The sequence below is a fragment of the Euprymna scolopes genome, chromosome 15, assembly GCF_053919585.1.
Source record: "Euprymna scolopes isolate OS-2025 chromosome 15, ASM5391958v1, whole genome shotgun sequence".
Lineage (NCBI taxonomy): Eukaryota > Metazoa > Mollusca > Cephalopoda > Sepiida > Sepiolidae > Euprymna > Euprymna scolopes.
In genome coordinates this window covers 14,018,251-14,045,309 of record NC_136496.1, presented here as the reverse complement: position 1 = coordinate 14,045,309, position 27,059 = coordinate 14,018,251, and the positions used below count along the sequence as shown (strand labels likewise).

General features: G+C 29.6%; 1 protein-coding gene across 19 annotated transcripts in view; it reads right to left on the bottom strand.

Moving 5' to 3' along the window:
* LOC145293736 (rho guanine nucleotide exchange factor 7-like) overlaps positions 1 to 27,059 on the bottom strand; it is a 624,934-nt gene that overhangs the window by 63,887 nt on the left and 533,988 nt on the right. For 12 of the 19 annotated variants that reach the window (XM_080140205.1, XM_080140207.1, XM_080140210.1 and 9 more), the window contains one exon: positions 25,409 to 25,426. The exons of the other annotated variants lie outside the window; for them this stretch is intronic. In XM_080140205.1, coding sequence (XP_079996331.1) covers positions 25,409 to 25,426 — 18 coding nt within the window. The remainder of the gene's footprint in view (positions 1 to 25,408; positions 25,427 to 27,059) is intronic. 19 annotated transcript variants of the gene reach the window in all.

Here is a 27,059-nt window from a genome sequence, read left to right as displayed (position 1 = left end):
ATACATACACATATATATATACACATTATATATATATATATATATACATACACATTATATATATATATACATACATACACATTATATATATATACATACATTATATATATATATACACATACACATTATATATATATATACATACACATTATATATATATATACATACACATTATATATATATATACATACACATTATATATATATATACATACACATTATATATATATACATACACATATATATATACATACATACACATATATATATACATGCATACACATTATATATATATACATACACACACATTATATATATATATATATATATACATACACATTATATATATACATATACATACATTATATATACATATACATACATTATATATATATATATATATACACACATTATATATATATATATACATATATACATACATTATATATATATATACATACATTATATATATATATATATATATACATATATACATACATTATATATATATATATATACATACATTATATATATATATATATACATACATTATATATATATATATACATACATTATATATATATATATATACATACATTATATATATATATATACATTATATATATATATACATACATTATATATATATATATACATACATTATATATATATATACATACATACATTATATATATATATACATACATACATTATATATATATATACATACATACATTATATATATATATACATACATACATTATATATATATACATACATTATATATATATATACATACATTATATATATATATACATACATTATATATATATATACATACATTATATATATATATATACATACATTATATATATATATATATATATATATTATATATATATATATACATTATATATATATATATATATACATGCATTATATATATATACATACATACATACATATATATATATATATATATATATATACTTATATATATATATATATATATATATATATATATATATATATAAAATAGGGGACTTCTCTAACTACACTAGTTAAAAAGCTGCTCTCTGCCAATACCCACTTTTCAATTAAATGGACCATCTTAAAAAAAGTTAAGTCTTACACTCCAGGATCTAAGTCTTGTCACCTCTGTACATCTGAAGCTAAACTCTAAAAACGAACTGATCTCCTATTGCAAACATATGTCCAAGTTTAAATATGGTAAATTTGAAATCACATAGCTATTAATTTAACCCTTCAAATATATATCTTTTCCCATATTTTTTTTTTTTGTTTTTTTTTATATAATCTTACCTTCTAAGCTTTTTATATTTTTCATTTTATTCGCTTTTTCTTTATTTTTTTGGCCGGTTTTCCATCTACTGTCTCCGTTTTATGGTATATTAATTAAATATATACATCAACCTACTCATTTTTACTCTATGTATTTGTTTACTTATATTTTACTATATGCATTTACATACACATTTATTTGCCTTATTCTGGAGTTTGTAGATACCGGCCTATCCTTCCCCTTATTTTGTATGTAAGTATGTGTTTTTGTTTAACTTGTATGTTTTTGGATATGTGTATATATTTATGCATGCGTGTGTGTTTGTATATATATATGTGTGTTATTGTATATGTATACATATATGTATATATATTTATATGCGTGTGTGTATGTATATACATGTATGTGTGCATTTGTGTGTCTGTATGTATGTATATGTATATGGGTGTATGTGTGTGTATATATATTATTTTCTATTTTTTTTTATTTATTTACTTTCATTTTTTTTTTTTTATATATATAACAGAAGCCCCATTTCATAAACTTAGCCATTTATTTGTTCTGATCAGTTTTCTTAATTTAATTCTGGGACTTTCACGTGCATATCTAAGCTGACCTAATTATTAACGCTAATTTTTGCGCTTCTTGTCTGGGTCAGTTTGACCTTGCTTTTCAAATTTAAATCTTCACCGCTTTTCGGGTGTTTTTTTTTTTTTTTTTTAAACCTTAATTTTTTTGATTCATCCAGCCTTGACAGACGTGTTTTTAAATATTCTCTCCAGTACTTTTCTTTTAATGATTTGGAATTCATTCCATTTGCGCTTTTTCCAAGGAACTCTGCTTTTTGGATTATTTTGGACCATTTGGAATTTACCTATTGGATTGAAATTTTAAATTCTAGTTTTTTGGATTTTACCATTTCTGGATTTTTACCCTTCACCGGACTGTCCATCCATGTGAAATCTTTTTATTTTTATTTTTATTTTGCCTCCTGTTCCCCTTACCTCACCCTTTTTTTTTTTAACCAAGTAAGATCTGTGACTTACTTGTAGTTTAAATAAATACTTTTATATGCAAAATCCGATCCTGCATTTTGCTAATTCCTGCCCTCTGATGAGAAGGAGAGTATTTCTTCGAAACTCCGCGGATTAAGGACTATCCACTTATCTTGTGTTTCCTTTTTTAAAATTAAATATGTTTTTAACTCTTTTTCAAGATGTCTTTTAACATGTTTTATTAATCATTTGTTCTTATATATATATATATATAGTTATCCACATACAGTATTGTTTCGCTGTTTCACAGCTCATCAGTGCGGCTAGACAAGCAACTACCTCAAGCCAGGATTAGAACCCAACTGTCTTTACGGCAGTCAAGGCTCCTAACAATATATATATATATATATATATATGCCATATGTAAATATATATATATATAACAGATTAACCCTCATATTATTTTAGAGATACATAATTAAAGGTATCGTCCATTTTTGGTAATGTCTTGTCGGATTGTCCCAGTGCCAATCTTTCCTGCAGCTGATGCAACCCTGCTGAAAGATACCTATTGCGATAGAAGAGAATTTGCTGCAGAATCTATCATGAATTGACCTTTGTGATAACCTATAGACAATGAGACGCCAAACAGCCCGAGTCGTGTCCACAGTTCTTTGACTCTCTGAAGAAAGATTGTAAACCTTCAGGTCTCTTTTGCTTTTTTCTTTTTGAAACAGAGCAACGGACCAAAGAACCTTCTGGTGACCTGAGTAACCGGATTAACTGGATTATAAATATTGTCTTCCTTTATTTTGTCTTTAGTTATAACACAGTATCAGATGAATACGCACTTATTCATGTTTTTTTTTAACGACAATATTTTTTGTTGCCAATGAAGAATTTTGCATGAATTAGTATGCACGTTAAGACAGAGAATAAATTCTGTACAAAGTTGAAAATACATATATATATATATATATATATATATATATATATATATATATATATATATATACACACATATATTAGTGTTGGGACGATTAATTGGACTGAAAAAAAAAATCAGAATTTTGGGGGGTATTGGAATCAGAAAAATTTGTGCATATTTTCAATGCCAAAAAAATTCTTTTAATTATCTTTTTGTATTTGAATCTATTTGAAACAAAACCTTCATTCATGTTTTTTTTTTTTTTTTTACGACAATATTTTTCATTGCCAATGAAGAATATTGCATGAATTAGCATGCATGTTAAGACAGAGAATAAATGGTGTACAAAGTTGAAAAAAAATATATATATATATGTAAGTTTTGTGACAATCAGAATCGAAAATCCCAACTTTTGGGGGTATTGGAATCGGAAAAATTAGTGCATATTGGCATATTTTCTGATGCCAAAACGATTCTTTTCATTATCATTTTTTTTTTTTTATTTGATTCTGGTTAAAACAAAAAATTCACCTGCTGGTAGTAATAATAAAATAATAAATATTTATTGATTTTAAATGACTAGGAAAGCTAAAATCTATAGATCACCCCCCCCACACACACACAAGTGTATTTTTATATTTGAGAAAATATGTGCACATTTAACATTTTTTTATGGTAACCGAGGAGAAAAATAGCAACTTCATATTTAAATATTTAGAGATTTATGAAGAATTGGAATCGGCAATTTACTGTATAATAGGTAATTGTATCAGAATCAGGAAAAATATTGGAATTGTCTCATCACTTATATATATACTAGTAGAGAGACCTAACATTGTCCAGGACTGAATGATAATCAACAAATGTTCTCCACTTCTAATACTTCTATTATCATTGAAATCTTTGAAATCACCCATTTTTTGATGGAATCGATTGATTGCCTGCTCTAGTTAGGTATCCACTGCAGTGCACAGCAAGGAAGCTTCACATGCCTTCCCAAAGTGACTTAATCCGCAATACATTGCACTGTAGAGAAATCACTGTTAATTTTGTAAAATTATTTTTATATAAAGGCTTGAATTAAAGTTTAAAATAAAAAAGTCAAATAAAATGGTTCAATTGTGCTCTAAACAGAAACATTCATTTTAAATGCGCCCCTGTCTTATCGAAGAACCTGCTGTTGATTTTATACTCCAAACATTTCTCTTTGTGTAGTGATAACACTTCTCAAATGCACTTGTGATTCTCGGTTATATGTTATAATGTTAGTCTCCTAGATAACGCCGGGAATCTAATCATGGGTGATTGTGAATAGAAAAATATTTGGATGGCAAAAAAGAATGTTATCAAAATGAATCAGGTATTTTATAGATAAAATATGTACCAGGAAGTTTAGTTTGACAAAATAGAATTTAGAATAAAATATTGGGTTAAAAATATGCATGTAAAAATTCTGGAATTTAGCTAACAATAATAATAACAAATGGATTACGTGACAAAGACCAGGTGATGGATTCTTTAGTGCTATGTTGCAGTGATGACTTAGTTGGGATAGAACAGTTTGATATATACACAGGGTTAATCAGAGTTTTACAGACGAGAGGCAATCAGCTAGCAACTGAATTACATAGTGGACGCCATGGAAGATATCAGACGCAGGAAATAGCCAAAATGTAGAAACAAGGAAAAGCGTTCAAACTTCCAAGTTGGGGAACATTTGGAAATAAAAGTTGCATGAAAATATAACCTGAGACTTGATGGTCGTTTCTTTGGATGAATCTTTATTGTAGCTTTTGCAGATCCATCGATCAAGACAATCTGATACACGAAAGTACGTTTCCTTGTTTAACCAAAACACTTCCAAACACACAAAGTACATTTCTGTGAATTTTTTTCACAAAATCGGCCCAGCCATTTTGGAGTCCATAGGTAACAAACTTACACACACAGTGCCTTTGTAAACTTCAGAAGATCAGATTACTTCTAGAAAAAAAAAAAAAAAATCACGAAACCATTTTTATATATTTCCCATAGAAAAATGTCCCGACTGGAACTATAAGATCCATACTACTATCTGCAGTAGAATCCCGGGATACGGTGGTCTCAGGATAAGCCCCCACCCAGATTACAATGTCTTTTGGCCCCTGGTTACAGTATTTGCCCCACGTTACAGTGTTATTTATAATGTTATTTGATTATATACATGTGTATTATATACTGTATTGTATTTTGTTACTAATTTTTAATGCTGTATCTCGGGGTTATACTGTACTTATATATTTGTTCTGTAGTTAAATGAGCTGTTACATTGGACAAGTTTACAGTTATTTCATTATGTGTTTCACTCATACTGTTTCGACCAATTTTCTTCAGTTCTACTTTATTAAATTCGGGAATCTTTCTACCAAAATCAGACATCTGTTTACTATTCTGAACAAACCTTTTATTTAATTTATGGGAGTAACATACTCTCATTCTGTCAATAATAGAAGTCTTAAGTAATTCATAATACTATGCAGAGTATATCACCTGCACTGAGGACTGAACCTTCAACGTCTAGTAGAATGTCACTTAGAACTAAATATTACTTAGTATTTTATCTTTTATGACACGGATCAATCTGAACAATTGTCAGCATGAAAGAGGTTACCGAACATTTTTTTTAAAAAGATGGTGATCATTTAAAAATGATTCTGATGTGGAGTGAAGGATATTGGTTGTCAGAAATGTGGAGATGTTTTCTTTAAAATCTTTATTAAAAAAAAAAAAAAACAAGAATTAATAGCAGCAATAAACAATTCTGACTTTACCTGGCAGACTAAAAATAGCAATTTAGTTTTATTTATATATATATATATATATATATATATATATATATATATATATATATATATATATACAAACACTTACTAAAGCTTTTTTTTTGTCTGCTAAAGTTATTGTATATTTCAGTGTGTGTGTATGTGTGTGTATATATATATATATATATATATATATATATATATATATAAGCTTTCTTTAATAATATAGTGGAATTATTTCCCATTTCCTTGTACCTATTTGTGAATTATTCCATGGATTTCTACCTTTTGGATTACTTTGGATCATCTTTCAATTACGATTTTATTTGTGCAAATGGAAATTTAACTAACTTTCTTGGATTCTGCATATTTGGATTTTACCGTCATTGAAAATTTTACCCTTCACCAGACTATCCATTCACGTTAAATCACTTTTTTATTCACCCTATTCCCTCTGCTTCACTTCTTGTTATCAAGTAAGATCTATGACTTAATTGTAGTTTCATTTAATACTTTTGCAAGCAAAATCCGATCCTGCATTTTGCTAAATCCTACCCTCTGATTAGAAGGAAAGTATTTCCTTGAAACTCTGCAGATTAAGGACTATCCATTTATTTAGTGTTTCCTTTTTAAAATTAAATGTTTTTAACTCTTTTTCAAAGTGTTTTTAACATGTTTTATTAACTACTTGTTCTTATTATAAGCTTTATCTCCTATTTGGTTTTATCGAGCTTTTACATCTGGTTGAGAATACTTTATAAATATTAATAATTTACTTTAGTTTTGCCATCTTGGATCATTTTGGTAAACTTAACTGTAATTCTTATTTTTTATATATATATATACACACACATATAATGGGTCCACAAAGTCTGGCTACATTATGTAGCCAGACTTTATGGACCTCCTGTATATATATATATATATATATATATATATATATATACATGTATAATATACACACACACTAATTTTGTTTTTTCTTTCATTTGCTATATTTAAGTTTGTGTGTGTATATATACACAAACACGTACGAAACTTAAACCTGGCAGACCAAAGAAAACACTTTAGTATACACATATATATATATAGTAATTTATAAAATATATATGGTGATTAAGCTACACTGAATATTCCGCGTTTCATCCACTTCAGGATTCTTCAGGCTTATGCTTTGGCTGAAGAATCCTAGAGTGGATGAAACGCCGAATATTCAGTGTAGCTTAATCGCCATATATATTTTAGAAATTACTAACTAGCTCTACCTACATATTGAGCACTTTTGAAGTAAATACTTAATGTTTATGCATAAATTTATACTTTCGTATATTAATTTTATGTGAGTAAATGAAGTAGTTATATATATATATATGGTGTATCTTTTAGAGCCAGCAAACTTAAAATTGATGACCCGATTTTATATAATTGGAGATTTGGCAACTATCAATTATTTTAAGTTCAGTTTGGTTTCGCAATTCATCATGTCATCCTGAAGAGACTGCAGGACAGAGCTAGATTCCGCATGGCATGTAATATGATTAATGTATTAGAAGACATATTTGATGATGGAATAATTTCACAAAATGGCCATCTCAACTGGACACCTTTATGTGATTTAACCCCATTAGATCATTTTCTTTAATGCTATGTAAAGTCCCATGTCTACAATGATAAACTAGACACAATAAATCACTTGGAAGACATTTGACAGATCATTGCCAAAATACAGCCTAACTTAATGCGTAGAGTTTATGAAAATTAGATTTCTACATTATGCCATATATGCAGGAGTTGTGCCTGAAATGGTATTTAAATTATAACTGCGAAAAATGAACACATATTTGCATAAATATTTTTTCTGTAATTTATTTTAAAGTTTGTCGCCTCTAAAAAAAAAAAAAAAAAAGACTTTACATTACGCACATATATCAGGTTGATAAGAAAGTTCTTGCAGAATTTTTAATTTTAATTTCAAATGATGTATTTTCAAATAAGTTTTCGTCATAATACGTTTACTTTATATATTATTTTAAAGAGCTTCTTTTTTTTTTTTTTTTCGCTCTATCTAATTGTTTGAATTGCAATCATTTTAAAATAATTGTTTTCTTTTGAGAACGTTGAATATAAGATGGAAAAGAAAAAAAAAATTCACACAATTTTCTTATTTTAATTAAAGCTAGGCTGAAAAACTGCTGAAACTACTACTAGATACACAGCAAAATGGTGATTTAAGAAATGTTGTGGCACCAAAGAGTCTTGAACATGATTAGCGTAGTGGTCGGCCATCACCTGCTGACAACGATCAATTAAGAGCCTTAGTCGGAGCCGATCCACGCAAAACTGTTTGAAAATTTGCTTCTTAATTAGACATAATATATATGGCAATTTCCAACTACTTGAGAGGGATTGGAAAGACTAAAAAAACTTGATAAATGGGTGCCTCATGAATTGAATGACAGCCAAAAGAAATGCCGTTATGAAGCGTCATCTTCCCTTCTTTTACGAAACAAGAATGACCCGTTCCTCGACCTGGTTGTGATTTACGATGAAAAGTGGATTCTTTACGACAACCAGCGATGCTCAGCTCAGTAGTTAAGTGCCGCTGAAGCTCCATGACACTTCCGGAAGCCAGAATTGCACCAAAAGAAGGTCACACTAACTGTTTGGTCGTCTGCGACCGATCTCATCCATTACAGTTTTTTAAATGCAGGTGAAACCATTACGGCGGAGAAGTACTGTCAATAAATGAATAAAATGCATCAAACTTCGACAACACTCAGCATTAGTCAACAGAAAAGGCACAATTCTTCTCCACAACAATGCCCAACCACACGTTGCTAAACCGACCCTGCAGAAGTTGAACAAATCGGGCTACAAAATTTTGCCTAATCCGCCATACTCTCCAGAATTCTCACCTCTCGACTACCACTTTTTCAAGCATCTCGACAACTCTCTGCATGAGAAATGCTTAAAAAACCTAATTGATATACAAAACCCCTTCAGTGACTTCATTGCCACAAGAAAGCAAGACTTTTACGTTACTGCCATTAATACACTTGTTTTGCTTCATCAAACGTGTGTCGATTCTTATGGTGCTCATTTTGATCAATAAATTTTTATCTGAGCCCAGATATGTTCATCTGAATTTAAAAGTCAAAATCCACAAGAACTTTCTTGTCAACCATTAGCTGTCATTCCAAAAATCAAAAGATGGAATTAATTCACACTGATAAATACTTATTAGTTTGCTTTTTTTTTTTCTTTTTTTTTTCTTTGGGGGGGGGTCCATGCAAATAGCTGAATGTTCCTTATATTACGTCTTATATGATTTTGTTGCATAGCAGAACATAACTAAACTATTCCTCAGAGACAAATGGATGTTCCACAAAAAAAATTAGTAGAAAGAATTTTGACAAGAAAAAAGAAAATGTGTGTGTGTGTGTGTGTATAAAAGAACATAATTTAAGATTGTAAAATATATTTTACATGAATTAATTGTTTAACAGGATGCTCAAAGAAGAAAAATTATTAAAATTTCCTGAATCATTCATGACTAGTTTTCATACAATGCTGATTCAATTAATGCCACCCCCAGCAAATTCATAGCTTCATTATAATATTCATTTGCTAATGTCTTTTCTTTGATGAGAACAATGCATTGTTTTGAAACTCTGCAGATTAAAAAAATTTTAATATTTCTTATTGGAGTATGCTATCAAACAATAAATTCATGTAACAAATATTCCAATGACTTAAATTGTATTCTTCTACGACAAACTCTATTTCCTATTTTGATTGGATTGAGCCTTTATATTTGATTGGGATTATTATATAAATATTAATTTTTATATTCGTTTTAAGTTTACAGAAGCTTTTGATTTGTAAACTTAATTTTTACTTCTTGATTTTGTGTGTGTGTGTGTATGTATGTATATATATATATGCATACACACACACACACACACATATATATATATACATACATATAAGATTTGTTGTTGGCGTTTTTTAGCGATGTTAGCAACATCGAAACACTTATTTTCATTTTTATATAAATTATATTATAATTAAATTATATATATATATATATTATATAAACACATATATAAATTATGAAACTTGTTATTCCATGTATGCTAGTTGGGAAGTATTTTCAAATATTTTAAATATAAGTGGTGAACTGCAATAAATTTCCAATGGCCAGTCATATGAAACCGGAAGTGAATATCCACAGGAAGTGTGATTTTATTTAGAAACAGACAAAGCAATGTTTATATCTTTTTAATTTGTAAATCAATGCAGGCAAAATGAACTTGGACACAAAAGCATACACATGCTTTCAATGAAATATATACTTAATCACAACTTTACACATAAAAAAGAAATAGACACAATAGGATTTTATTTTACAAAAGAGAAACACAATCGTCTACAAATCATCTAACAAAATTTTCATATACTGCATGCATATTAAATTTGATTAGTCATCAGTTTATTTAAACATGGTGCATTAAAAACAGTTTGTTGCTGAAATGGTCTTTTTAGATCCAACCATTTTGTTAATGGATCACTGTATTTTATATATTAACTTCAAGTGTATTGTTAACATAGAATTAAAAAACAATATTTTTATAAAAGTGCTCAATACATGTGTAGAATCTATAAATAAGTAAAACCATATAAACATAGTAAAGAATCTACGTGGATTGATCAACGTTTCAACGTGAGGAAATGCTGAAACGTTTACAGATCGGTGTAGATTCCTTGCAATATTTATTTATTTATATATATATATGCCATCTATAGACAGACGGCTTCATTGTATCATAACTCTATAGTGAAGCTAGACAAACAATGGCTGCAAGTTGAGATGACAGTCGTTGCTTATAACCCCTAAGCCATATGGTTGTTGCTAAGGTAGATTAAATCACAATTATAAACATTGTTTCTCTCTCTCTCTCTCTCTCTCTATATATATATATATATATATATATATATATATATATATATATATATATATATATATATAAAGCTGAACGTCTGTGCTTGTGTCTGGTCATGAATAGGCTCCTATATGGTTGACTATTATAGAAAACTGATCACATATAATGATAGAAGATGTATGGAGACACAGGAATGGGTATGTTTGATCTGGCATAATGATTTATTAAAATTGTGGGGTCTGCATACGCACCTGGTCCACAAAGTATGGAAATAAAAAATTTAAAAATGAAAAAAAAAACGTTTACAAGTGTTTTTGATATAGATGTACATAATAATACTTTGATAAGTATGTTTTCACTTAAATCGGGATGGTATAATAAAATTGTGGGGTCTGTGTTCGCGCCTGGCCTCCATAGAATGGAAATAGTCACAAACTTTAATAAAGACTTTTCATATCTATCTGCGTAAGTATAATTTGATAATTATGTTTCGGTTTGAAGAAATATGCTATAATAAAATTATGGTGTGTTCGTTCGTGCCCGACCTCCATAGAATGGAAATATGTCACAAAGTTTAACAAGGTCTTTAATATAGATCCACAGAATATTGTGATAAGTGTTTCAGTGTGAACAGGTATGGTATAATAAATTATGGGGTTTATCTATTTTATTTTTACTTTCATCATATTTTGCTTTGGTTTTGATACCCCCAAATTCGAAGCTATCTCTTTACAACCTTTCTTTTTCATAACCTATCATACATTCATAAATCAAAGTCCATTTTCTGTAGGCTGTTTTTGAACCCAGTTAATGACAGGTGCTTTTGCTAGTATATATATAAAAAAGACAGCCACGGAAAACACAATAAAGTGAACACCGCTTATCTTGAAATAGTGATTTGTCTTTTTCCCCTTTTTACTCGGAATCTTTGCTTGAACGGTTCTGAAGAATCAGTCTCAAACACAGCATTTACAATCGAGCATTTTAATGGTATTTTAACTAACTCATGATACATGTTTTTTTTTTTTTAATTATTTTATTTCAGTAAGTTTTAAGAGATCAAGGGGCTCCCTCCTGGAGCTAACACTTGATTCTGTTATGATTTAAATTTATATCCGAGGGCTCTTTTCAGAATAGATACTGTCCCCTGTGTGTGCATAACGAAATTGCTGATGCCTTCTGTTTCAATATGTTGGAATGGCAATTATATTAAACTAACAAATAGGCTAATTTAAATTTTCTGCCTAGATGAAAACAGTTCTTCCAAATAATATATCATATTTTATATATTTTTTAAAAATATTTTATTGAAAAAAAAAAATATATATATATATATATATATGACTCACTCAGAGATTGAAGAATGGTCAACTATGCCACCCAAGTTACCAACCACTTCAAAGCTTAAATGCCACCCTCATCTTCTCCTTTCACTTCCCCCATTGCACACAAACTCTTTTCATTAGACTGAGAAAGACAAAATTTATGGTCGAAAATCTATGTTCTTTTAGGAGAAAAAAAAAGGTTTTCAGAAGACATTTTGTATTTCTACACGTCACTAAATAATAAACAGACAGAGAAAATATATAATCATGTACACTTTTTGTACTGATATTTTATACATATGCACACACACACATATGTATATATATAGTGTCTATGTGTACCTCCTTGCTTTCTGTTGATACAGCGTGTTTGCAAATGTAATATCTTTAACTAAGCCACTAAGCTGGAATAATCAGAAAATCATAAAAGGAAAAATGAAACTTGTACAGGATTCGAACCTGTGCCTTTAAGAGGGTCCACTTATTGTGTTAGAGAATGGATCGAGAAATAGAAGGAAGTGTGTAAATTATATTGTCGACACGTTTACAGGAAGTGAGGGTCGGCTGATCAGATATGCGTGTGGGCCATGTAATCAGGTTAGATGGAGCGAGGAGACTGGGTTTTGACATAGAAGACAACGGACGGCCTAACAGTCGTCTCCTCCCCTCCAATGGGGGGGGGGGCGCTGACGTGTGTGGAAATGAGACCAAGAAGAAACCACACAAGCCAGAGATTCACTTTCCATCCTTCTGCAAGACATCTGGAAAGTGAATAAAAAAAACTATACAACCAATTCATTGTTTTAGAGTGATTGAATCTTCGTCCAAACAGGTTCCCGTCTCCCTTCCAAGACATGAGATGAATTCAGGTGGACCAACATCGACGACACATGAAGGTATGTCCAAATAATACATTTACCACACACACACACAACAGCATATGAACGAATAGACTAAACAACTAGACGATCACACGACGTTCCCCCTTATTAAATAGGAATAACACAACAATTGCCCATATCACTTATCTAAGAAGGCTAATGCTCATCGAAGGCTGCATTTGTACAGGTAATCCATTTTTATTTTCTATCCTTATTCTCAGCCCTGTGGATTAAAATTATCATTTATTTAAGAGTATTACTCATGCAGACACCTAGTATCTACAAAAAAGCAACTTGGTACAATATATGTTGTCAGAAATAAATTCCAAAATATATATATATAAACTCAGATTAGCTTGCTTGCTTGGGTATTTAAACCGTCCATCCGATTTCTGACTTCCGGTTTCAAAAACGTTGTATGCTTACCTATTTTATGGTCGCCCTGTCTTAACTCTGATATTAAAAGCCACTGCTGCGCTTCAAAGCATACACAAGGTCAACAATATTTTTTTGTTTTAACTTATTTTAATGTGTTTTCCTGACAAATAAATGTAATTTAACCCAGTTAAGTTTAAAAAAAAACTGATTTAAATATAAATATACAATACATAACTATAATCATATTTATTACTTTTAGTAGTATTCCTGTGAATTCTGACGATTTATTATTTTTCAGGCCTTACTTAAAAAAAGGGGAGAGAAGGTAGAAACTTGGTTTTAGTAGTGCTTTTAATAGCGTCTCTTTAATTTTAATTAGCACTTACTGTAGTGCTCTAGAGGCTTCTTGAGTTCACTCATCACTATAAAAAAATGTTTTCTCAAGACAATATGATCTCAAAATCACTTTATTTTGAACATTTTCTTATCCTACCCTTTAAAGGGCCAACGTATAGCCTAGTGTGTGTGTGTATGTATATATATATATATATACAGGGTGTCCGTAAAGTTACTATACAGTCTTATTGTTTTATTGTATTATATTTGTATTAATAGTTAATAAACTTCGAGAAATTTGATGATACTGGCTCAGTTGCCGATGCTCCGCGTTCTGGTCGGTCAAGTGTGTGCACTGAACAAAATTTGGCTACAGCTGCTGAGCAATATGGCAGAAGCCCAAAGAAGTCACTGTATAGTAACTTTACGGACACCCTGTATATATATATATATATATATATATATATATATATATATATATATATATATATATAGAGAGAGAGAGAGAGAGAGAGAGAGAGAGAGAGAAATTTCGTATTGATTTTTATACATAGACATACATGATATAAATATGTATGCATAGAGAGAAAGAGAGAAATATAGAAAAAGAGAGAAATATAGAGAAAGAGAGAAATATAGAGAAAGAGAGAAATATAGAGAAAGAGAGAAATATAGAAAAAGAGAGAAATATAGAAAAAGAGAGAAATATAGAAAAAGAGAGAAATATAGAAAAAGAGAGAAATATAGAAAGAGAGAGAAATATAGAAAGAGAGAGAAATATAGAAAGAGAGAGAAATATAGAAAAGGAGAGAAATATAGAAAAAGAGAGAAATATAGAAAAAGAGAGAAATATAGAAAAAGAGAGAAATATAGAAAAAGAGAGAAATATAGAAAGAGAGAGAAATATAGAAAGAGAGAGAAATATAGAAAGAGAGAGAAATATAGAAAGAGAGAGAAATATAGAAAGAGAGAGAAATATAGAAAGAGAGAGAAATATAGAAAAAGAGAGAAATATAGAAAAAGAGAGAGTGCAAGAAAAAGAGAGGGAGATAGATGCCATTTATTAGTTTTGTTTTGTTTGCAATAATTTTAAACAAATTCATTTATTTATATGAAAGAGTATAAAATGCAAAAGTCAAATATCATGCTTCAGTTGTGCTCTGAACATGAACCATTCATTACGAGTGCATCCTTCTCCTATAAAAGAACCTACTGTTGATCTTACATGTCGGGCCTTGTAACTTGTGTGGTAATAAAACTTTTCGCATGCACTTGCAACACTAGACTGTGTAAGATGTTTTATAAAAATCGGCCCAGCTGTTTTTGAGCCCATAGGAAACTCATGCAGACACAGACACAAAATTCCTTTTATGTATATATATTGTTTAGTTGTTCACTTACTGTATTTATTCAATTTATTATTATTATTTATTAGTAATGTGATCCCCTCAAATAGGGAGCAACATGTTTTTAAAATTTAAATGTGCATACACACACATATATATATATATATATATATATATATTGTTGTTGTTGACTTTTTAGCAATCATGAAATATTCGGTATTAGTTTCTCCTAACTAGGAGATCAAGAAATTTGTTTTCCGTAAGAAATATCGGCCATGTTTTTAGTACATAAACAAATATATGTACATATTATTTATTGTTTTATTTTACTTTTTAAAACAGTACTCTACATTAAGTGTTTCACTGCTCTTCAGCTCATCAGCATAGTTTGACTGTATTAGGGCTCGAATAGGTTCTATAGTCGAGTGCATATACTATTACACTACAGGCCCCTGTTGATATTATTAGCTATTTTTTTATCGCTTTTAAAGTTATTTTGTTGTTGTTGTTGATTTTTTAGCGATAATGAAATATTCGGTATTGGCCTCCCTTACCTAGGAGATAAAGGGATTAGTTTTCCATAACAAATATTGCCCATATTTTTTTAGGATGTAAATAAATATTTTTTTCTTCACATTTTTTTTTTAAATATATACTAATGAATACAATGAGGTCATTAAGAGTGCTCAATAAAAGAAGAGCAACATATATTATAATTCCACAATAACCAAGACAACGATATATCACAACATGTGTTTTATTATACAATGTATTTTTATGGTGTTGCAATCGTTTCATAAACATTCGGACAACTGTATCTCGTTGTGTCTGAAGATTAGCCATTTTGGAATATCTTTTAACGAGATAAAACAATTGTAACATCAAAGAAATGCAGCATATAATAAAACACATGTGATATATGATTGCCTTGGTTATTGTGGAATTATAATATATATGTCTATATCAATACTGATAATCGTGAAGCTTAATTAACTTGGTTCAAAAGAGAGTCGCCAACCTGATAGGTCCTGAACTGTCATCTAAGCTTCAGCCTTTGTCCCATCGACGAAATGTTGCATCCATCTGCCTGTTTTACAAGTACTTTAACGGTGAATGCTCTGACGAACTGCAAGCACTTGTACACCCACGACGTAAACACCCTCGACAAACTCGACAAGCAGCTAAATCCCACCCCTTCAGATCCCTAGATGTAAAAGAGCTTTCTACTCCAGTAGTTTCTTCCCCAGAACAGCTAGACTTTGGAATTCTCTTCCGGGTCCCTGCTTCCCCAACTGTACTGACATGCAGAAGTTCAAGTGTAACGTGAACCGACATCTTGCTGCCCAACTCCCTACATAGCACCCCTGCAGCTTATGTCCCTGATAGTAGCCCCCTACATCAAAGTGGTAATGCGCCTTGTTTGGGATTAAAATGTAATAAAAAGAAAAAAATGGATCAATTAATATATGAACAATACTGGAATTTAATAAGTAAATACTCGGTTAAAAATATAATATATATATATATTATATTTTAAATATATAAGGATCAAGCTATTTGTATACAAATATTTATGGCTGTTATAAAGCACAACACAAATAGGAATTTAGCTTTGATACAAGCACACACGCATGCTTTTTAACTTCTTATGAAGCTCAACTGACATTCAATTATAATTGATTACAACAAACAGAGAAAAAAATTATAAAAACACACAACAGAAATGCTTATACAAAATCTAAAAGAAAAAACATTACAAAATCTAAAAAACAAAAAACCATGACAAAATCTAAAAATAAAAATGACAAACTCTAAAATGACAAAATCTAAAAAAAAAAACATGACAGACTACAAAAATGTACAGCTCTTATTTAGAATTACAGTTATTTAAAAAAAATTTATCTATTCCTCCATAGGTAAGAAATCATTATGCTGTAAAATACTTAATTGCTAAAAATCGTCAAATTTTGATTTTCTTGAATTAAAAAAGAAAACATTTCTGAATTTTTGAGATCAGGATTGGTTCTTCATATTATTTCGATTCATCGAATTACTGTTCTCATCTTAAGTGTAATTTTCACAACGTTTCACTCGAAATTCCGTCCAAATTCCCGAGTTTGACAAGATACACCTGAAGAAGGTTCAAGGTTACATCGACTGAAACGTTGAGAAAATCACACTCAAGGTGAGAACAGTAGTCTGATAAATCCAAATAATAAAAAATAAAAATACTAGATCAATTTATGTGCTTTTTGGAATATGACATCTGCACCAAACTTATAATATATTGCGTGCACATAAAATGTATTAACACAGTCGTTATTTATCAAAACATGGAGGATTAAACACAACACATAGTTGCTGAAAGTTTTTATATATATATATATATATATATATAAATGATGTTGTTTGTGTGTGTGTTTGCGTGTATATGCATGTGGAACAGTTTCTACCAAACAACGGTCAATTTTTGGTCTACAAACTGGAAAATTGATTTATAGGGGATTCGGACTTGTGGAAAAAATTTGATTATGTTTTTAACCAGTAAAATAGCTGCTAAAGGGTCAAAATCGAAAAATTGGAACTTGGCAGGCATAAAACAACTTTAAAGTGCCTTTCTACGCATGCACAAATATACATTTATATGTTAAACTGCATTCATTTTTAAAATTTTTACATCCATCTATCCTTAGGTCATATATTGCAGTGAATATCACTAGAGAACTAAATCTTTTGGGTTCAATTCTATTTAATGGTACTGAAGTCATTATTTTTTTTAACTTTTGAAATCATTACTATATATTAGGTAATTTAATAATCCATAGAGAATTGGCTCTATAATAATACAAAATTTGCATGAATTGAAATATCATATTTAAGAATATTTTACGACTGGGCAATGCTGGACGGCCTGCTAGTTATCAAATAATAGTTTTATATTTTTTGGGGTGGATCATCTTATTCATACTAAGATGGCTACCTTGCCGTAATATAATAGTTAGTTATAATTTGTTACAACAATTAAAAATTTTTAATTCTAGTCACAAAACTGTTGATGAAATGATGCAGCACTTTTCTTTCTTTGTTTTTTTTTTTTTTTGTCAAAAACTAACATTCTCAAAGTGTTGATTTGGTCAAAATAAAAACTTGAAGTACGAGGGGAGTTCCTAAAGTAATGTCTCCTATTTTTTATTCCATCCAAATGGATTAGAGGGGATATCAAATTGTCTTGTTGTGATGGATGAACCTGAAAGTTTTATCTCTCCATAGCAGATACTGGATATGAGAAAGCAACTTGTCATGAACGTGTGTCAGAAGCAGAGATGCGTTATTGAACTGCTGGCAAAAGTGCATTAAGAATCCTTGTAGCTATGTAAAAAGATAAAATCTGGAGCACAAAGGTTTCTTATTCTAATGGTACCACTTCCGTCTTCGTAGCTCTATAACTTTTCGAGTTAAGAAGAATAGGAGGCTTTAATTCTGGAATCACTTTCGTGCGTGTGTATGTATGTATGTATGTATGTATGTGTGTGTGTGTAAACACACATTACCAACGTTATATAAAGAGGTATATGTGCCTGCATCTTCGTAGCTCTTCAACTTTTTGAGTTAAAAAAATAGGTGGCCTTACTTTTGGAAATACCTTTGTGCATAAAAAAAAAAACATTAGATCAGCTAAATTAAGCAACATTAAACCTGGTCAGTACTAAATGGGTGACCATTTGAGACTTCCAGGTGCTGTATGTGCACCACACTTATCTCGGCATTGTTTCCAATTGTTCTGGACTTCTTGCCACTGAACTTAAGCAGTGTCGACTCAGGAGAGGTATGGTTGGAGATTGCGCAACGCTTGCCTCACAATTATATGCGCAGCTGCCCCTACAGGGGGTATCCTTTGTCTTTCGAGACTAAACAGAGGCATCGTGTAAAAGGTCATATCAGAACGTTTATATATAAAAGTAGCCGTGCCTACTCAGCATAGAGAAGGACTCATTAATGTCCTTTGTTTTAAATAATGCCATTTACGTATGCATAATTTAGTATGACATCTCTTCCTTTAAGAAATGACATTTCTTAAACCTTGCTAAAAAGGATCATGAAAGGGTAAATCATTTCAGTCAACAGAGCTTAATGCAACACATTTGGCTGTCGCTAGAGATAAAGGGGTTCATTAAAAATTGAAAATGATGTATTCAATCATGAAAAGATGAAAAAAATACCTCCAAATATATGATAACTAACCCATAACTTGTAAGTTAAAAAATTAAAAAAAAAACATTAATTAATTTCCTTAGATTTTCAGCCTTTTAGATCATTATTTAAAATTGTTTTCATTGTAATAATCTTCCTTGCTGGAAGAAAACACTTTTTACTGTAAAGAACATGCTGGAAAGATAGAAAGGAAGAACTAATTTGTTAGAATCAAATATCGATTTTCCAAATGCATTGCTACTTTAGTCCAGCATTGAAAATCTGACAAGGCAGCTTTATTTATTTATATATATATATATATATATATATATATATATATATATATATAAAAGAAAGAAAGAGAAGCTTCTATTAAAAAGTTTCAGTCAGATTTAAAAACACAACACTGAACAGATAAAAATGAAAAATAAATACACACCAGGCAGCATTCTTGGTTTTGTTTATTGCTTTTGTTTAAAAAATCTATGACAAACAGCGGTTAGTTCTACAATCACTAATAACATTTCTGCTCATATCAAATAGACGGACGTATGCAGTGGCTGTTTATTCAAACATCCAAAACAACAAATTTTGTCAGATCTAATTTTTTCAATAAAAATTTCATCTTATTCCTGGATTAAATCTGTGTAAAATTCCCGCCTTCATCTAAACAGATTAAATGCTCAATCTGCTGAAACCATTTCCATGAATAAAAGACGAGATATTCAAATGCAAAGTTTATGTTATTAAATATGCTTCATTATGTTTCTGCACGTTAGAAAAAAAAAAAATCTTATATGTTTGGAATGAATCATCTGCCTTCTAAAACTTTTGGAAATTAAAAGAAAAAAAAATCTTATATGTTTGGAATGAATCATCTGCCTTCTAAAACTTTTGGAAATTAAAAGAAAAAAAAATCTTATATGTTTGGAATGAATCATCTGCCTTCTAAAACTTTTGGAAATTAAAAAAAAAAAAAATCTTATATGTTTGGAATGAATCATCTGCCTTCTAAAACTTTTGGAAATTAAAAGAAAAAAAAATCTTATATGTTTGGAATGAATCATCTGCCTTCTAAAACTTTTGGAAATTAAAAAAAAAAAAAGAGATTTTCCTGTGCTTATTAAAACACTCGAACGTTCATTATTGTATATAAAAACTTTTAAAAAAAAATCTTATATGTTTGGAATGAATCATCTGCCTTCTAAAACTTTTGGAAATTAAAAAAAAAAAAAGAGATTTTCCTGTGCTTATTAAAACACTCGAACGTTCATTATTGTATATAAAAACTTTTAAAAAAAAATCTTATATGTTTGGAATGAATCATCTGCCTTCTAAAACTTTTGGAAATTAAAAAAAAAAAAAATCTTATATGTTTGGAATGAATCATCTGCCTTCTAAAACTTTTGGAAATTAAAAAAAAAAAATCTTATATGTTTGGAATGAATCATCTGCCTTCTAAAACTTTTGGAAATTAAAAAAAAAAAATCTTATATGTTTGGAATGAATCATCTGCCTTCTAAAACTTTTGGAAATTAAAAAAAAAAAATCTTATATGTTTGGAATGAATCATCTGCCTTCTAAAACTTTTGGAAATTAAAAAAAAAAAATCTTATATGTTTGGAATGAATCATCTGCCTTCTAAAACTTTTGGAAATTAAAAAAAAAAAATCTTATATGTTTGGAATGAATCATCTGCCTTCTAAAACTTTTGGAAATTAAAAAAAAAAAATCTTATATGTTTGGAATGAATCATCTGCCTTCTAAAACTTTTGGAAATTAAAAAAAAAAAATCTTATATGTTTGGAATGAATCATCTGCCTTCTAAAACTTTTGGAAATTAAAAAAAAAAAAAATCTTATATGTTTGGAATGAATCATCTGCCTTCTAAAACTTTTGGAAATTAAAAAAAAAAAAATCTTATATGTTTGGAATGAATCATCTGCCTTCTAAAACTTTTGGAAATTAAAAAAAAAAAAAATCTTATATGTTTGGAATGAATCATCTGCCTTCTAAAACTTTTGGAAATTAAAAAAAAAAAAATCTTATATGTTTGGAATGAATCATCTGCCTTCTAAAACTTTTGGAAATTAAAAAAAAAAAAAATCTTATATGTTTGGAATGAATCATCTGCCTTCTAAAACTTTTGGAAATTAAAAAAAAAAAAAATCTTATATGTTTGGAATGAATCATCTGCCTTCTAAAACTTTTGGAAATTAAAAAAAAAAAAAATCTTATATGTTTGGAATGAATCATCTGCCTTCTAAAACTTTTGGAAATTAAAAAAAAAAAATCTTATATGTTTGGAATGAATCATCTGCCTTCTAAAACTTTTGGAAATTAAAAAAAAAAAATCTTATATGTTTGGAATGAATCATCTGCCTTCTAAAACTTTTGGAAATTAAAAAAAAAAAATCTTATATGTTTGGAATGAATCATCTGCCTTCTAAAACTTTTGGAAATTAAAAAAAAAAAATCTTATATGTTTGGAATGAATCATCTGCCTTCTAAAACTTTTGGAAATTAAAAAAAAAAAATCTTATATGTTTGGAATGAATCATCTGCCTTCTAAAACTTTTGGAAATTAAAAAAAAAAAATCTTATATGTTTGGAATGAATCATCTGCCTTCTAAAACTTTTGGAAATTAAAAAAAAAAAATCTTATATGTTTGGAATGAATCATCTGCCTTCTAAAACTTTTGGAAATTAAAAAAAAAAAATCTTATATGTTTGGAATGAATCATCTGCCTTCTAAAACTTTTGGAAATTAAAAAAAAAAAAAATCTTATATGTTTGGAATGAATCATCTGCCTTCTAAAACTTTTGGAAATTAAAAAAAAAAAAAATCTTATATGTTTGGAATGAATCATCTGCCTTCTAAAACTTTTGGAAATTAAAAAAAAAAAAAAAGAGATTTTCCTGTGCTTATTAAAACACTCGAACGTTCATTATTATATATAAAAACTTTTTAAAACTCTTAATATTTTAGATTAATGTCTTATTTTCAATATTAATCCATTGTAAAAGAACAAAAAAGATCTTACTCGGCTGCAGTTAAGACAAGTATATTTCTTAGGATAGGTTTGTTTGGTTTATAGCATATAAGATGGTTTGATTTAGCTTTATGTGTATAAGAGGGTTTGGTTGGTTGTTTTTGTTTTACGGCATATCAACCCTTTTAGTTATTTAATGTCGAAAGAGGGTTGGGTTTAGTTTAAAGCACATAAGAGGGTTTGGTTTAGCTTAAGGCGTATAAGATGGCTTGGTTTAGCTTAAGGCATATAAGATGGTTTGGTTTAGCTTAAGGCGTATAAGATGGTTTGGTTTAGCTTAAGGCGTATAAGATGGTTTGGTTTAGCTTACAGCATATAAGATGGTTTGGTTTAGTTTAAAGAAAAATAACATTAGCTTAAAAATTTTCAAAAATATGCCTCTACTTTTTTTTTGTAATAAAAAAGACGAGGAAAGAAGGCTGTGCTTTTTTTTTTTTTTTTTTCATTTTTACAGCAAATGTAATGTTCACGAGCACAGCCACCTATGCATATTAAATGCAAACATTTTTAAATATAGAGTATCTTTTGTGATGGTGGCAAACTTTAAATCGACAACTATTTTCTTTAATTGCAGATTTGGCAACTGACGGTTATTTTGAGTTCAGCTTGGTTTGGCAATTCATCATGAAGATATTTACAACTTGACATCATTTGCAAATTATACGATTAATCTGCTGAGAGAAACATTTCAGGAACCAGTAATTTCACAGAATGGACCTGTCAACTGGCCACTGTAACCCCATTAGATTATATTTCTTTGGTGATATGGGTAGTTCCATGTCTACGTTGATAAACCAGACATAATAAACCAGTTGGAAAACAATATTCAATGCGCTATTGCCGAAATACAGTCAAATTCAACACGCAGAGTTTATGAAAATTGGACCTCTAGATGATGCCATATAAATCCGAGCTGCAGGATTGTATGCTCCAAATTATATTTAAATTATAAATGCCAAAAATGATTCTTTGGAATAGACCACATATTTGTATAATAAAAATACTTTTCTTTAATTTACAGGGTGTTCTACAAGTCATGAACACATTTGAACATTAAATATCTCAAAAACTAATAAGGATATAAAAAGCATGCCGAGATATATATTAATATTTAAGTTGAATCTGATCAATTTAGCTTCAAAATAATGTAATTTTCATAAATAGTTCAGTTGATCTAAAGTCTTGAATTTGTTCAAGGTTTCTAGAAAATCTTGCATTTTAATTGAAAGTTTGCTGCCTTTAAAACTGAAAACAGCCTTTATATGTACGCTATTAAGATTTTAAATTCGAAAAACCATTTGGATAAAAAAGGGCGAATCAAGCTAAGAACAATTGAACATAAAACAAAAATAATCGGAATGTTGAACAGCTCATTTTAATAAAACAATGGCAAGTGCAGCTTAAAACTGACTGTCAAAAAAGAGACGCCAGATGTCAAAGGTTGCAGACGATTACATAACAGCAGCCTGAATCGAGTTGGGAGTGTTTGTTTTGGCGACAGAAGGCCGAGAGTCAGTAAATTTATGCGTGCACGTCTTCCTCCTACCAAACCGCCATCCCTTCTAACTCATCAGACTCCTCATCGCTCGCCATCAAAGCCCACAATAAAATTATCTATAATATAAATCACACCTGTCTATTTAAATGTATGTATGTATAAAACTTTCGACACAGGCGACGGATTTTCACAAGATCGGTATCGTTTTTAAACTTGATGTCTCGGAGGACAAATATAAAAAGATTGGCCAAAAACATTAATTCCTTCACTCTCAACTGGGTAGTTTTCTACAAGGAGAGGTCGATTTTTTGCGAGTCATTTTTGCAAGTCATCATATCGGTTGCATTGACTTTGCCTAATTTTAACATTCCGAACTTCTGGTCGCATCATGGAGTAGTGGTAAGATGTCAGATTTTATTTCACTTTCTTTCCCGTCTTCGCGTCACAGGTTCGAGCCTGCTTACTACCACTTTTTTTTTTTTTTTTTTTTTTTGCTCAACACACACCTCCAAACACTCGGGCAAAGCCAGACACTCAGGCTAGTATATATATATATTTTATAAAATCTAGGTATTGTAATTTTTCCCAGTACAGCTGCAATACTACAAGAAAATACGGAAATAAAATTAAAAATGATTCGTATATAAAATATTTATTTACTAGCTGTATCTACTTGGATTTGGCAGATTGAAAAACATTGGCAGGTGGAAGATTTTTAGTCACATAATATGTTAGATACATCCATAATATGTTAGATACATCTATGAAAATTAAACAGGAAATAACTCCCAGTTTAGATAAATAAATTTACTTATTGGCAAAATAATAACAAATAAAATTAAATATAAATAAAATAAAAAATAAACTAAATCAACTCAAAGTGTATTAAGTCTATAATAACAAATATGAAATCTGTTTAATTAAAAATATCATATTTAAGCGAACTTTATGATCTGACCAAGCCGGGCGGCTTCTACTATATATTGGGTACAATCTAATAATCATTAAAGAATTGGCTCTATGATCATAAAATACGAAATCTGCATGAATTAAAATATCATATTTAATTATATTTCACAACCGGACAATGCCGGATGGCCTACCAGTTGAAACTATTCTTATTATTATTTCTATCATCATCATTGTTTTTGGTAATATTCACTGGTGAATGAATTTAGACATGTATTTGTGTGCATGTATGCATGCGTACATGGGTGTAATGTATATTCGCATACACAAACCAAGTTTCACTATAATCTCTTACTAAAAAAGACCAATAGAAATAAAAAGTACAAAGACAAAAAAAAAAAAAATGACACACAACACCAGCAAGACCGACAACAACAGAGTCACAAAAAAAAAAAAAAAGGTCACACTAGTAAAAGAGACGATGATGTGCAAACAGGGGATACAAAGTAAGCAATCACCCACCTGCAGGAACCTTGATATCTGACGAAAAGAATAAACAAACATTAAGGTGAAAAAAAGAAAAAGACAATTTAAATAAAGAAATGGATAATGGTGAATCCGTGAAAAAAGTGACAACCAAAAACTGAAAATGTTGGGGGGTTTTTTCATCCCATTTTTTTTTTTTTTTTTTTTTTTTAACAATATAAGTTTGAAAAGTTTAATAGTTTTGTCAGATTTTAACAATGAAAGAAAATAATTAGATGTCAAAAAAAAAAAAAAAAAACGAAAAAGTGTAAAATAGATTTAAAAAAAAAAATTTTAAAAACAGTTGTAAAAGATGTAAAATAACTTTTAAAAAAAAAAAGAAAAGAAAACACCTTTACAAAATGTAAAATAAAATTTAAAAACAATTGTAAAAATTTTAGGATGAATTTTAAAACAATTGTTAAATACGTAAAATTAATTTTTATTAAATAAAATAAAGAAAAGAAATACGAGACAAAAACATTTTTGTAAATTCTTTTCCATTTAAAAAAAACTAAATAGAATTTGTAAAAGAAATAGTTTGCATTTCAGATACGCATGTGATAAGCGGATAAATAATGAGGAAATATACGTGTGTCTGTGAATCTTTCCTTTTTATTCATCTGTCCACACGGTGAAAAAGAACAGCTGAATGCTTTGATAGAAAAATATATTTCGAAACAAAATTTTATGAGTCTACGTACATACATATTCTATTTAAAAATTAAATCTATATATATAAAAGCGAAAATGTGTGTATGTATGTTTGTTTGCATGTATGTATGTGTGTTTGTATGTTTCGCAAAAAAACTTTCGATATGGGTCACGGATTTTCACGAGATCGGTATCATTTTAAACTTCCAACCTTCGCCCGACAAATATCGAAAAATTGGCCAAAAACTTTCTTCACCCTAAAATCATCAGTTTTCTACAGGGAGGGGTCAGCAAAAACCGTCCTCCTGCTAGTATAATATATAAAAGCCCAAATATATGTGTGTGTGTGTGTGTGTGTGTTTGTATGTCTCCCAAAAACTTTTGACAGACGCATCAGACCGTGACAAATTTGATCTCTCGGATAACAAATAACAAAAAATTGGCCAAAAAGATTAATTCTCTGCTGGTCTACTGAACTGTTTTTCGCAAGGAGGGGTCAGTTTTTGCGTCAATATTTATTAAAGTAATCATACACCTAGTGATCTCAACATACGTTTAAAAGACATTATTTTGAAGGCCAGTGACGTCATAAGTGCGCCATGGACAAGACAACGCATTTGCTTTTTCACCTCCTTTTCTTCTTGCGTGTTACAGGTTGGCTATTTTTTTCTGGCACTCACACAGGTACGCATGGGTATTTTATTTTAGGAGGTTGGTTGCTCAATAGCCTTGCTATACCACCTTTCAACGTCCAGGCAATGCCAGGTACCCATGTTAGTCTATTATATAAATCTCAGTCGTTTGAGTGTTTGTATATCTACTAAAAACTTTTGTCATATGCATCAAACCGGCATGAACCATGTACTGTAAGAAAGAGCAATCTCTCAGACATATAATATCGAACAATTAGAAAAAAAAATGTCAATTATTTCATGTAGAAATGTCGATTTGTTTAAAGGGTAAAAAGCTTGGTTTCAACACTGTTAATCACACC